Source organism: Crinia signifera, chromosome 3 (genome assembly GCF_055691185.1).
Source record: "Crinia signifera chromosome 3, ASM5569118v1, whole genome shotgun sequence".
In the NCBI taxonomy this organism is placed as follows: Eukaryota; Metazoa; Chordata; class Amphibia; order Anura; family Myobatrachidae; genus Crinia; species Crinia signifera.
Genome location: NC_139219.1, coordinates 170,561,468 through 170,576,032, shown reverse-complemented (window position 1 = coordinate 170,576,032; position 14,565 = coordinate 170,561,468). Strand labels below are relative to the sequence as shown.

Here is a 14,565-nt window from a genome sequence, read left to right as displayed (position 1 = left end):
CTTAGCCGACCATACAGATTTGCTAATTGTAAATTAAAAAACACAGCGATCGGTATATTCTTGCCTCAGCAAAATCTGTTGAAAAATTCTGCATGTAAAGACAAAAGGTTGGTGGTGTATCCTGAATAAAAAAAAATCAAATACTCACACTCCGAAGATGCAATGCTTGAAGATTTATTGTGAGGGCATGCAGAGAGTAACAACGTTTCGGGTTGGCTATGGACCCTTCATCGGGTAGGGTGAACAGTGGTACAGGAGCCCTTATGTACTAAAACATAAGTGAGAACAATGCTATCAGTTCCCAATTCGGATACACCACCCTTTTCGTCTTTACAAACAATACATAGCAATGAATCACAATACTATAAACACACTCATGTTGTTACATATTGTTATCCTAGTGATGCACATGGAAGTAAATATAAAATAACCTGATACTAAAACAATCCTGACATGTGTCTACAGGTACAGTATGTGGTTCAGTAGAAAGAAATGAAATAATCTCCTACTAAAACAATCCTGACACTTGTACTTTGTATTAGCACCTATTATAGCACATGTAATGAGTAGTACAACACACCTGCTGGTCAATTGGCAGATGAACCCAGGTACTAGTATAGTCCAAATCGTCCATAGTCAAAATCTCAAGTAAATAATATAGTCAAGAATGTATGGTTCTAGACTCCGGGGAGTTCAAGGGAAACCACATAGTCAAAATCGTACACACTGTTGCCAAAATGAATGCCATGAAGACATGAATGCCAGTGCCAACAAAGTATGTAAAGGGTGCCGGGGCACCTCTATCTAGATTGGGTAATATGTACCTGCTCCTTCCCCCTCTCAGCGACACTGATTTTTGCATCTGAACAGCAAAATGTAATGCTGGGGGCATATGTAATATCAACATTTAAGCATTGCAATGGTGCATTTCTTCTATGTGTAACAGGAGACAACGGACCACACCGGTACCATTGCTTACCCCATGGCATAAGACACAGGTTGAAGACGACTAGAAATGTGTAGTTTGTTGCAACAAGTTGATGTTCCATCTGTTTTGGGCAGATGAACGGTAATGTTTATTAAGAAAACCCCATAAGACAATGTACTTGACATGCCAACAAAGGACGGTCCAGGGCATTGGCGGGTCTGTTCTGTGTGGGCTGTATGTATGGTATGCATTAGATCCCTTGATAGATCTGCAGACATCACTGACTAGCAGGTGCTGCTTAACCAAGCTTGTAGTTCATATGCACCCGTAATGCCATGCTCAGAGGGTAGCAGGTTCTTATAGCAAGACAATGTTCTACCATACAGGTTCAAAGCCATTAGGTTATGGCTGGAGGAGCATTTATCTGAGTTTGACATCATGAGTTGGCCCCTTGTTTGCTGGATTTGAACCCAACAGAACATGTAAGAAACATTTCAAAATGAAATGCCTAAAATGGCAGTGATCCATCATCGACAAATATTAGGGAATTGTGGACCTTTATTTAGGAGGCACGATGTACACTATCTACACAGAGAGCTTGTGAAGACCATGAACCATTGTGTTGCTGCTTTAAATTTAAAGGAAGACCTTCCGTGCACATTATTAGATACTGTAGGTGTTTCAGTTTTCTGGCACATGAGTCTATATACACGTTCTATAAATCCACACATACACAATGTACAATTGTGAGATGTACCGTAACACATACACACGGTAGCAAATTATATATATTTTATTAACATATGTTTGCTACCATTTTTGTTATGTTAAATGATTGCTACTAAATCAGTTAATGAGGATACAAAATATAATATTAGACTACGGATGTGAGCATTCTTTCTTATATAGTTATTTATATGGATTCTAGGAATTTAGATTACAGAAAGGAATCATGGTCCTTATTCAGATTTGGAAGCAAACATAAAATGTGACTGGAGAAAATCTGCATTTAGTTATTTTGCAGAGAAATCCAAGAGTCAACCAATACAAGTAACAGGGGATGTGGCTTCTCTGTGAGTACACATTACCGTAATTATCAGGAAGGGGGACCCTGGTTGGAGCTGCTCTTACTCAACTCTGGCATTCCAAAGCAGATACAGAACCCTAGAACACACAGACACTGTAACAACATGTTTTTTAGATGCTGCAGCTATTGGCAGGGGGAGCAGCTCAGATATAGTCAGCTGGAGCCTGGACAGCCTCCTGCCGTATCAGTTACAGGTGACACCCCCATAACAGCACTGCAGTCTAGGGATGGCCATCGTTGCCTTTGCCATCGATGGTTGCCATCGATGGCAAATGATTTTAAATCATCGATGGCCATCCCTACTGCAGTCCACACTACCTGGCATTCTTTGGAGACAGACTTACAGCAGACCTGTCTGGTGCTCTTTACAGGCTCTGTGTGGCTGGCATGTTGCAGTAGGGGTGTCAGGCATTCTGTGTGTCACCCACTGCCGTGTTGCATATTGCAACTTGGGATGGGGTGAAGGAGGGGTGCCCAAATTATATTTTTGCACCTGGGCTCACCACCTACAAGTTCCACCACTGGATCCTAGAGACATTGCTGTCTGCTCCACCCTAAGTAGACCCACCATTGATAAGCTACAGTCAGTAGTGAGGGGAGAGAAGAGATGGAAAGGGCAAAGCGGGATTAGCTTCAACACTAGCCCCGCTACCAGACATGCAGTCAGAGGCACACGTTTATTTTATAAATATTATTTTAACGTCTTTTCTATTTGAAGCTACAGCTATGCATGAGTCGCAGCATTTGCTCCCAGCATTATCTGGCTGTATTGTTTTTTGTGAATAGCCTGTTGGATCATGTGCCGTCCTCTGTAATCTCTCTGTGCTTCACACTTTCCTTCCTGTTTTCTCCTTTAACTGCCCCTCCTCCCTGCCTCTCTCTAGGCCCCCTTCTGCTTCACACTTTGTATCTCTCTCTCCCCAATGCCCACCGCCCCCACCCCCCAACTTCTCTCTCTTTATCTCAGTCTTCTTGTTCTGTATAAAAGTATAGATATGCCCCTAGTGGTGCTGCTTGGGGAAACTTTGCTCATTTCCAGGCTCTCCCGCCAGTAGCAGTGTAGCTATGGGGAGAGCTGCTGCTGGAGGCAGAGGCTGCATATGCACAAGATTTACCAAATACAACAGGCATGATTACATTTTATAATAATGTTTATATATGTCTCTTATTTAATTACATATTATTATACCACGATCTGAGGAAGTCGATGATACTGAGTAGGAGGAGGAGAAACGCATAATCCACAAATACCCACCCTCTCTGGATACAGTCTCTCTGGATACAGTACTTTTACCAGAGTCTATACTTATCTACCATCTTGGGGAAAACAAAGGATTAAAAATATCCCCCTGGATCTGCAGGACATACCCAGGGCTCCGGCACCAGACCACACATGGGAAGGTACACCTAACCAGGTCCCAGTGTGGAATTCCACTGGTCTGGCCATACCCAAAATAAGAGACTGTTCTGTTCTTTTTTATATATATATATTTTGACCTTTATTTTTATTTTTTATTATTTCTTGGCTTTTTAAACAACTAATCAACACTAACAGTGCCCGTTTTGCAAGGAATCAAGTCTTATACCCTGAACTTCTAAACACTAAAAAAGAGGACTTTTTAATACATACCTCCAGGCATTTATTTATACTAAAAAGCTGCTAAACCTAAATAACCACCTGAGTTTATACATTTAACTATATACAGGCCAGTGATTTATAATTTATGTATAATAAATACTAATTTTTCTAAAGATACTCTCCAGTGCAGTTTTTATATGGTTGATTTTTTATTATTATCTTTACCTGCAATTTTTACACCATGCAGCTCTACAGTGTTCTGTTGAGGTGGAACATTTTAACCTCCACATTGGCACTGCACAGTAATTCTTACAGAAAAGCATTCTAGTTTGCAGGTGGATGCCAAAACCCATACCACTGGCCCTGTCTCTGCCTAATGGGGGGGAGGGGGGTTAATTAGGTGGCATAGAGAAATGAGTTCTACCACCTCTGCATGACCACTTTATGCCCTGCTTATGTGATATGTATGTGAGTTAGATCACAGAGATTAGCTGATAGAGAAATATTAAGAGAAAGCAAACCTTGGAGAGCCAATGTTGATTGTACAGATTACATTCTGTTGCCATGGTGATGGAGTCATTGAGAGCGTCATGGATAACATACTTCTTATGAGTTGTAGTAAGCTGTTTGAATAATCTGTGACATTTAGAAATGGCTAATAACAGCCAGAATTGGCAGAGTGGGTGTTGTAAAAGGAGAAACAATTTACAAAATTAATCAAGTGAGTATGCAGAAAATCCCAGTGCTGCAGGATTCAGGAACAGATGGCTAAGATATAAAAGTAAAATGTGTATTTAAAAAAAAGTAAAAGTAAGCACAGAAGTGAAAAGGTGGCTTGTGGGACTGATTTACGAAGATGCTCCCTCCACTGAAAGGCCAATCTCTGTTTACAGTTTAGTCATATACAAATCCAGCTGTACTGTGGGCAATTCAAGTGGATGGATCACATACTGGGGGCAGGGTGGCATCTACCTCCCGTGCTTGTAATGATTCTGAAAATTTAAACTGTGCACCATGCACCCATTATAGATACGCCCATGGTCTTGTTACAAAATGCACTCGTGAGGAATAGTCTTACATTTTATTAGGGGGTGCACTGTCATAGGGGTCTAGCACCACCTATTGGGCTGCCCATTGGGTGTGTCTAATACAGCCAATCAGGCGTGTCTACCATCATCTATTGGCATGCACTACAATATAAAACGCCTCTCAGCCACACCATAATCTCCTGCCTATTTCAGTTTTAGGGCTAGATTCTCTAAGCTTCAAAAGTGATAAAATGGAGAGTGATAAACCACCAGCCAATCAGCTCCAACATGCCATGTCACAGACTGTGTTTGAAAAATGTCAGACAGGAGCTGATTGGCTGGCTGTTTATCACTCTCCATTTTATCCCTTTTAAAGCTTAGAGAATCTGGCCCTTAATCTTCTAAGTACTCTGTGTAACAGTACATGGAAATAAAGTCAAAAACATATATGGATGATGCAGGTATGTAGTGATATGACAATGGTCTAGTAATGCAAAATACACATAATTGATTGATGGTCGGAGGGATCCTGGAAGCCCTGTAGCTAAAGCACCGTAGTGTCAGTGAGGTGTATATAAAGGTGGGCACAGCATTAGGGGGTGCCTGTGCACACCTAACACTCAATGTGCGCTCGCCTATGTACTATAGCCGTATATGCAGTGTTACTCTCAATGCAGCTCTATGAGCAGTGGTGTAGTAATAAGGGTAGAAGCAGTAACAGACTCTACTTGAGGGCACGGCAGCAACTACTATATGCTACACAAACCCAGAACAGCCATAATAAAGGCAAGGAGAGGGCAGACAGTAACCAAGGCCTAAATGTTTTAAAGAGTTTAAACCAAGTATTGGTACATATCTGCTGACTTTATTACGTTGTACCTACAGCATCACTTATAGTGTGAACAACATATTTGCACGGAGCTGGACCGAAAAGAGGTCACAGCTAAGGGGCGGGTGGGTGAGGTATTTGGTATAGGGGGTGTGGCCTGGTGCCAAAACCCCCAGTTTTTAATTATTTTCAGAGGGGGTGCCCAGCCCTCTGCTAGTGAATGGGCAGCCCCTGGCAGCCTCCATCCCTCCCATGGGTGACATTGCCACCCATGGGAGGGACAGCGGGACAGTCTCCAAATAGTGGGACAGTTGGGAGGTATTTTTTTGGTATCCTGTAAAGATATACAGTATGGCAAAATGTAATAAGCAGCAGGATTTTGTGTCAGAGATTTAAACATTTTAGCATTCAGATGAAAGAAGCAATTTTTATTACGGTAAAAACAATTACTATTTTAAATCTGACTGCTAACACCAAAATCTAAGTACTTTTAAAAACCTGCTACCTATTATATTATTCCCCAAATCCTATTGTCATCTATAGATGTTTGCTAAATAGAGTGTGGAGGTCATGACCCCCTTTAGTAAATGTTGAAGGGGTTATTGCTTTTTCATAAATGGAGCCCTTAGGGTGTCCATTTGCAGATCACAGCCTTATAGACTTCTATTCCACAGATATAAATGGGCTCATTAGAACTGTGCTCCTGCTTTAGTTTGTCAGCAGCACATGATTTAAATTCACATTAACTTGCTCCGCACATGCTGACTAGGGTATTTTTTTTCTATTGTTTGAAATATTAAAAGAAAAAATTACTATACTGTACAGATTAAATATATAATTCATTGAAGTAGGCCTAATTTTTCAAATATGATTAGTACGCCCAAACAGATAAATGGCTATTAAGGCTTACTACCTATGCACATTCAATTAGTATATACAAATATATATTTATCTTGTTCATTTCAGACTGCTACATTAAGAAATCTAAATAAAAATAGCATAATAAATGTAAAAACTGACAACAAAAATTCGTTTTTATAATTTCAATAATAGCATGTCATTATATTTTGGTTAAGTGTATTATTTATTCCCTTCATCAGCATGTAAAGCTGGGTACACACTCGCCCTTACTCAGAACTAATTGCGGTACACATTTGGGTACTTATATGTTAGTTGGGCGCCCACTAAGCTATTTGATTAGTTTTACGCGTCCCCTCGCAGGGCTCGGTACGCTCGCCACGCTTCGGGCTTGGTGGCTCGCTGCGCTCGCCACACTATATATAATCAACTCCATGCCGACATGGATAGTGGGGGTATGAGCGTACTAACTATAGTGGGCGCCCAACTAACATATAAGTACCCAAATTTGTTCTCAAAATGGGCAAAACCATGTGCAGGTGGGGCAGATGTAACATGTATAGAGAGTTAGAGTTAGATTTGTGTGAGTTATTTTGTTTCTATGCAGGGTAAATACTGGCTGCATTATGTTTACACTGCAATTTAGTTTTCAGCTTTAACACACCCCACCCAAATTTCACTCTCTCTGCACGTTACATCTGCCCCACCTGCAGTGCACATGGTTTTGCCCATTTTGAGAACAAATTTGTACTGCTATCAGATCTGAATAAAGGCCACTATGCGATATGCTCAGTCAACAAAATCATTAATGATCTCCATTGAACTCCCCGGAGCTCCAGAATGAACGATATAGTGCATACACACTGAATGATTTGACATACAACAAAGATAAAGATACACTGTATAGATTGCTTAACCAGTAGCCATCTTGTTTTAGGAAAATTTATCTTTATCGCTTGTACTGTACATAGTGAACGGTGAATAGTATGCAACTAATTATAAATTAAATTGTCAAAACGGGGGTGTTGATAATGACCCGCAGGAGAGCCCATCATTAATTATATAGTGTGTACACGTAATCGTGCATATTGTTAGAAAATATCTTATATTGTTTTCCCAGCTTAAGCGTAATCTAATGCTAGACTGAGATCTGTCACAGAAGTGTAGTCACGTCTTCCCTGCCCTACACTAGCATCAATACAGAATTTGATTTCCACATTGGGAAACGCGTTAAACATCACTGATGCAGTGATTTTATGCATAGGACAGTGGTTCCCAAACTGTGTGCCGTGGCGCCCTGGTGCCCGGCTTGCTGTTCCATAAAAAATTATTTATTGTAATGTACAGTAATACCCAAAATGTGGACAGACAGAAGTGAATCCTGTCCATTATCACATAACTGACATTAAGGATGAGATATAAACACAATTTACTTAATTGAATAGTTTTTTCTGATTTTATCAATGAGAAACTTTTGCCCAAGGGGTGCCGTGAAAAAATTCTAATACTCAGGGGTACCGCCCGTCATACAAAAAAGTTTCGGAACCAATCGACGTAGGAAGTTCGAACCAAATCTAAATTTTAATACTGTTTCACATTGAAAAAGATATAAAAATTTACTTCCTATGTAGCTCAGGGCCGTCATAATGGTATTGTTGGACCTAAGCAAAGCAAAGCAAAGCACTGGGGCCACTAATTAAGTAAAACTAAATCAAACCTTCCTGGAGTGTCTTTCCACCTGCCATCCAGTAATTAGCATGCCTACAGCCATTAGCCAGGGTTGCCTACTTCCTGGCTGCCTGCTCCAGGAGGCACACGGGGTGGCTGATTGGCACACGGGGTGGCTGATACCCTGCCATTAGCTGATTGGCTGTAGGCCAGTACAGGATGTTTACCGGCAGCTCTGATTTTGTGTATTTCACAACCGAAGCAGCTGGGCAGCAATCTCTACTAGCCTCACAAGAAACTTCAGAGGCACCAGGAAACTCCTGATCAAAGGCCCTTAGAATTGTGGGGCCCTAGGGCAGCTGACCCTTAAGCCCATGCGTTAAGATGGCCCTGCTGCATCTACAGGGCTACCTGACCAGAAGCACAGACTCACCCTGTGCTCTACCAGTTATCTAATAAGAACTCAAAACGTAGGTGTATATTTACTAAAGCTTCTAAAAATTTAAATAGGTGATGTTGCCCATAGCAACCAATCAGATTATATCTATAATTTTCTTTGATGCAGTAATGATAGACAGAATCTGGTTTCTATGGTCAACATCGTCCCTCTTTTAATTTATAGAACCTTTAGTTAATTTACCCGTAACTGTTACATGTACAGTAGCCTTGGGTGGAGTGGCACAAGAGGCAATTATAATGAAATGCAATTTGCTTAAGTCTGCAATTCTCAGTGATTTTCTCTGCATTATATAAAGCTGTGGTATTTTTTATACCAGCCAGTGAGAGTAAGACTGTGATATGATGCCCTGCTCTCAGCAGAATGCAGGCCATTTCTACACACCCTATGCGGGGCAATAACCACTGTACTGTATGTTTGGAAAGGGCCCATGCACATACAAGAGTGGGGCTGGACTTGTGGTTTGTGAGTGGTATTCTCCTTTCATGCGTTCATTCAGACTAAAGCTGGGTATACACATGTAAGATCACATGATCTACTGACTGCCCAATATTATACAACAATATATCGTATACGTATCAGCGTACACAGTGAACAATATATCACATGTGGCGAAAGCTACCACACCACATCATAAAATGCATCTTATATGCAATACGATTGTGTGTACACACTACACATTAGGGGGTATTTATTTAGCCACATGCTTTAGCCCAAAGCTAAATGCTATCACCTGAGGTATTCATTTAGCAGTAAATACCCCTTGCTTTCACCAGCAAATAGCAGTGGGGTTAATTGAATACCCCCAATGGCTGTGAGGAGTGGTTGCAGAACTTGCAGGTACCAAATTATAAATGCACATTAACATGTGTAGAGACTGAGATACTCAGAACCGTACCTTGAACCCAGGCTTCCTGCCTCTCTTCTTTGGAATTTTTACAGTTGGGATGGATCCAGCTGACCCCGAATAGAGGTTGTGGACAGTCATTTTCAGAGGACTGGAATGAAGTGGGGGCCGCCCTCGCTTTCTGCCAGGTATTCTTGGAGATTGCATATCCCCAATGTGATCTCTCACTACAAGTACAGAATGATTCATGCACCAGAACAGGCCTGAAAAGGAAGAGAACAAGCATTTTGTTTATCATCAAATCCAGTTTGGTAAAGTAAAATCAGGTCCATAGTTTGGATGGTGCCAGGTTCAGTATGTGTAAAGCTGAGGCTTATATAGACAGATATTACTGTAGCATTCACCATAAATATAGCATCCTGCATATGGTCCTTGTTTAAGATGGACATTCCCTGACTTGCTTGCTATTACAGCTACTCAAAAGAACCTTTGACCCCGGGGCACATACTGATCTTTCCCGCGGCCAAACCCATGCTGTGCAGTCTGCTGTAACCACCAGCCGCACAAAGGTGGACTTTGGCTGGCAGTATCTTCATGTCTTCCAGATGGCTGTGCCAATGTAACTACCTGATGGAACAATCCGGGGGGGGGGGGGGCACCCAGCCACGTGCCCCTCCTTTCATTTCTGACGGCTGCCAGTCCAAGGCATCACAGAAACTCAGGGTTGATCTCATTCGGACTGAAATCGCTGGCACAATGGTGATGAGCTATTTATTACGATTTAAAAAGAGTAACCACAGTTGTTTGACAATAAATGGCTTCACCCAACCACAAACCACGAGTGAAAGAAAAGTTTGAGAGTTACCATTCATATTCTCTATGGGTATGTAAACTTATGAGCACAACTGTGTATATACACTAGCAAGCTCGCTCGAAGCAAAAGCTTTGAAGGCTAGTCTGCTACCTTCTGTGTTTGTACATGTGTGAGAAAGAGATGTAGTTTCACTCTCTGCCAGCAGATGCCAGTGTTTCGGAGACTCACACACACTAGACATACAGTATATATAGATGATGTGTGTGTATGTGTTTTGTAGCACTGCTGTCATTTTTAAAACTTTGCATCACAAGAGATTTTTTAATTTTTCAATAGAAATATCCCCACAATGTACTATGTGTATCTCATAGGTACATAGCGATAACCATTGTCCCTGCATGTTACATACCCAGCATATTGGAAAGACTTCTTCTGAGAATCTGACACTGCACATACGCACAGTCTAAATTTTTGGAGCTGGATGAGAGCTGTGGGTGAGAAATCTTAAGATCTCTCTCGAGGTAGCAAGCCTCCATAGGCATAAAGTGGTTTATGCCATCTCAGGATAGGGGTCAGACTGTAGTCTCCATTGGTAACATTGGGGACTGCGGTTTACAGCACTAATTAACTTTCTGCAGGAGATTTCTGTAAAGTATTCAGTATTAGGCTGTTAGTGCGGGAATGCATACAATTATGCAGAAACTGATACATAGACCCCTTAGAAAATGAAATGATTATATAATCTAATCATTGATAAATATTATGGTTTTTGAAATGTTGTAATATACTGTACAGGTCGAGTATCCCGTATCCGAATATCCGTTATCCGAATTATTCCGAAATACGGACATTCCAGAAAGTGAAAAATTTTTTTATTTTTTTGCTAAAAACTCACTGGGGACATATGTAACAGCATCACTGGGGACATGATATGTAACTGGCACTATATATGTGCAAGACAATGATTGCTTTGCATTCAAATTCAGTGCTGAGATAGTACACACATTTTGTTTCACGTTTTGAAACCTTGTTTTTTGAACAATTAAAATATGTTTGTGTGTATTTTATGTGGTAATAAAATATATTTGTGTGTATATTATGTGTTTATACAGCATAAATGCAAGATACTTCAAAATACATCATTGAAATATTAAAATATTCCGAAATACGGAATAATCCGTTATCCAAAATTCTCCTGGTCCCGAGCATTTTGGATACGGGATACTCAACCTGTATCTGCTTTTCTCATTTATTTTCTAAAGACATTACCGAGTGCTGAATGAATATAATATAGTTACATGGCTTTGTTCTAGTAATTAACTCACTGTATATTTATTATTTGTTTATTAAAAGTTATTTATACAGTATAGTGCATACATATTCCGCAGCGCTTTACAGAGAATATTTAATCATTCACATCAGTTTCTGCCCCAGTGGGGCTTACAATCTATATTCCCTACATGTATACCCTACAACAGATATTCCAGGGTTAATTTTGTTGGGAGACAATTAGCCTACCAGTACATTTTTGGATTGTGGGAGGAAACCAGAGTACCCGGAGGAAACCCACGCAAGTACGGGGAGAATATACAAACTCCGCACAGTTAGAGCCATGGTGGGAATCAAACCCACCACTTCAGCACTGTGAGGCAGTAATGCTAACCATTATACCATCAGTACTGCCCCAGTATATAGGACAAATGGGCTGATACAGAGCTCATTGCTATTCTGCAAAGTTGCAGATGACTGTAGATTGCTGCCTCTCTGGCAGAACGAAAACCCGCCCTGTGTAAATTTGCGTAAATTTGCGAGAGAACGAAATGCACTCGCAAATCCATACTCAATTTCCAAGCCATTTAATGGTTTTTCCAGTCTGTGCAAATGTATTTCTGACCCTTCCAAAAATCTGCAACAAAGACAGGCTGATCGAGGCTGATGCTAGCGTCAAAGACCCTCCTTGCCTGGGCACACCTGCATTTTTTCTGACACTCCCAGAAAAAGGCAGGTGTCCTACAAATGCCAAACGCCAGCTTCCAGTAAGTCAACCTCCAGTCACATTGCGTTTACCATCGAAACACAGTTTATTTCACTATGTGCGCACAAGGCCATTTGCTGATCAGCGATCAACTCTGAATCAGGCCTAATATCTGTTAAAATGATATTAAAAACAATTGTGATTACTAAACAATTGTACAGAATATAAATAATATAATTATAAGATACTGAAGGACTTTCTAAATAATTAAGGAGCATGTCTGCAATAGACAGACATATTATGAACATTGTCATAGAAGTTCCACTAATATCATGGAGTATGCACCTGTTCCCACCCGTGCACACACTGCTCCCACATTTTACAGGCTTATATCTCCTTATATTTACATTTTTATGTTTCTCTTTCCCTTTCTATCTTCATCCTCTTCTTTTTTTGGCATACATTACCAGATTTTAATTTTAACTAGCCAACTAGTTTGATGGCTGGATGGCTGGATGGCTGCACAAGCTTCAGAATCAGCTTAGTTCCTTTAAAAGGAAGTCAGACCAGCATGCCCTGCTGGTTATAGTTTATGCTTTGTTGCAAACTGGTCCATTTTCCAGGTGGCTGCCTCCCATGCTCATCCTGTGGAAACTCTGTCTATCTGCTGGACAACCTGCCAAAAAGTTTTGCCATCCATGCCTTGATCAGAATCCCTGGCCTGTTCCAGTTCTAAAGAGACGTTTTTAGGGGAGCCGCACTATGGAATTAGGAAAAAGTATTATGTTTATTCAATGTTCTTGGGGTCATAACTGACTGTCATTAAAGACATTTCTTCTGTTTAAAATCACCTCCCAATATTGACCCTTGGGTCTTAAATTGTATGTGTGATGGTCAGTGGTGCAGACCCGAGTTGTGGCACATATATTAAATAAAAAAAGAGAAGAAAGAAACTCGAGTGGGGTGCACAGTGCACCCCACGAGTTTATTTTTTCTCTTTTTTTCTTTAATATAACAGTTCCAGTTCTATTAACCTCTTTTTTGTCTCCCTCATGTCTCCTTGTGCTTAGCCTGCAAGTTTTTACCATCGACACTGTGCGATATTGCACCTCACTGTGCCTCCTCTTGGCTGCTGAGATCCAGCCTCGCTCTAGTCTGTGTGTTCTAGTCCAGTTTTGTATTCCATATTCTCCAGCTAATTCTGTTTGGTCTCTAGACAATTGTGTAAGCCCCTCCTGCTGGAGGTGTAACTCCTCGCAGACACCTGAGTTACGCAGTTGTACTGGATCCCCTAACATTAATACCTGTAGATCCAGTAATTACTGTAGCAGCTCTTTTATCCTAGGGCAGAAGCCATGTACTTGATCTTGGTGTTTGTCACCTTGCATTGACTGTAGACAACAGGTATGATGACAGAACACAGACGCATAGAAGGGTAGAGAAAAGCTGCTGTTTTTTATATACAAAATAAAGCAACTGATCAGAGTGGCAGGACTTGCGGCCATTTATTATGTAACATGTGCTATGCTAACATCTAGCTGATGTAGTTCATGGCACTGACCTGTATTTCTGAAAGGGAAAGACTGGTCACCTACATGACTTGGCTCTGGACTTTCCAATCCTCACCTGTTGACTGTAGCTCCATATCCATTGATCCATACTGTCTTGTGTCACCGGGTGTGGGGGACATTTTCTTGGCACTCTCTTCATTAATTTAGTATGTTATTTATATGGCGCAAATATATTATGCAGTTCCTAGAATATTTAGTCATTTACAGCAGTCCCTGCCTCAGTTAAGCTTACAATCTATAGTACCCACCACATATAAATGCATACAAACTAGGGTTTATTTTTAGAAGTAATAAATGAACCCGACTGCATGTTTTTGGATTGTGGGAGGAAATCGCGGTACCCATTGGACACCCACACAAACATGGGGAGAACATTAAAGCTTCATACTGGTAGGGTAGGTATTGGTTGCAATTGAATCCATGAACAATGGTAACCACTGTGCAATTGTTCTATCCCTAATACCAACTGAGCATCTCTTAAATGACACACCCTACCTTAATATTAATGCTGGCGATGGACATCTCTTTATAACCAACTTCTACCTATCTTCAACTACTACTGTTCTAAGGGCTAAGGGGTCCCGCAGTACTAGAACAAAGTACCCAATTAAGTTGCCACTGAATATATGAGCTATGGCTTCAAATAATTTGCATCACACTATATTAATTAAAATGTCAAGATTTCTATATATGACTAAACCCTAAAAGCAGCTCTGAGACCTGACACCATATCTCATTATTGGAAAACTTATCCAATTTAATATAAAGGCAAAAAAAAAAAACACAGGGAGTGTAGAATCAATCATGAGAATGAGCCTCAGCTGTCTGGGGCACCCGAGACAGGCAGGTTGTAATACAAGATCAATTCTCATCACTTTATATCTCAATGGGGGAATTCTAAAAAAATGGAGGAATCATATAGTG

The 14,565-nt window shown here is 40.7% G+C and overlaps 1 protein-coding gene across 4 annotated transcripts in view; it reads right to left on the bottom strand.

Moving 5' to 3' along the window:
* SCML4 (Scm polycomb group protein like 4) overlaps positions 1-14,565 on the bottom strand; it is a 73,757-nt gene that overhangs the window by 23,734 nt on the left and 35,458 nt on the right. For 3 of the 4 annotated variants that reach the window (XM_083176939.1, XM_083176938.1, XM_083176940.1), the window contains exons 2-3: positions 9,333-9,544; positions 149-268 (exon numbers count right to left, since the gene is read on the bottom strand). In XM_083176939.1, the coding sequence (XP_083033065.1) occupies positions 149-268; positions 9,333-9,544 (332 nt within the window). The remainder of the gene's footprint in view (positions 1-148; positions 269-9,332; positions 9,545-14,565) is intronic. The other variant, XM_083176941.1, reaches the window with a different exon arrangement.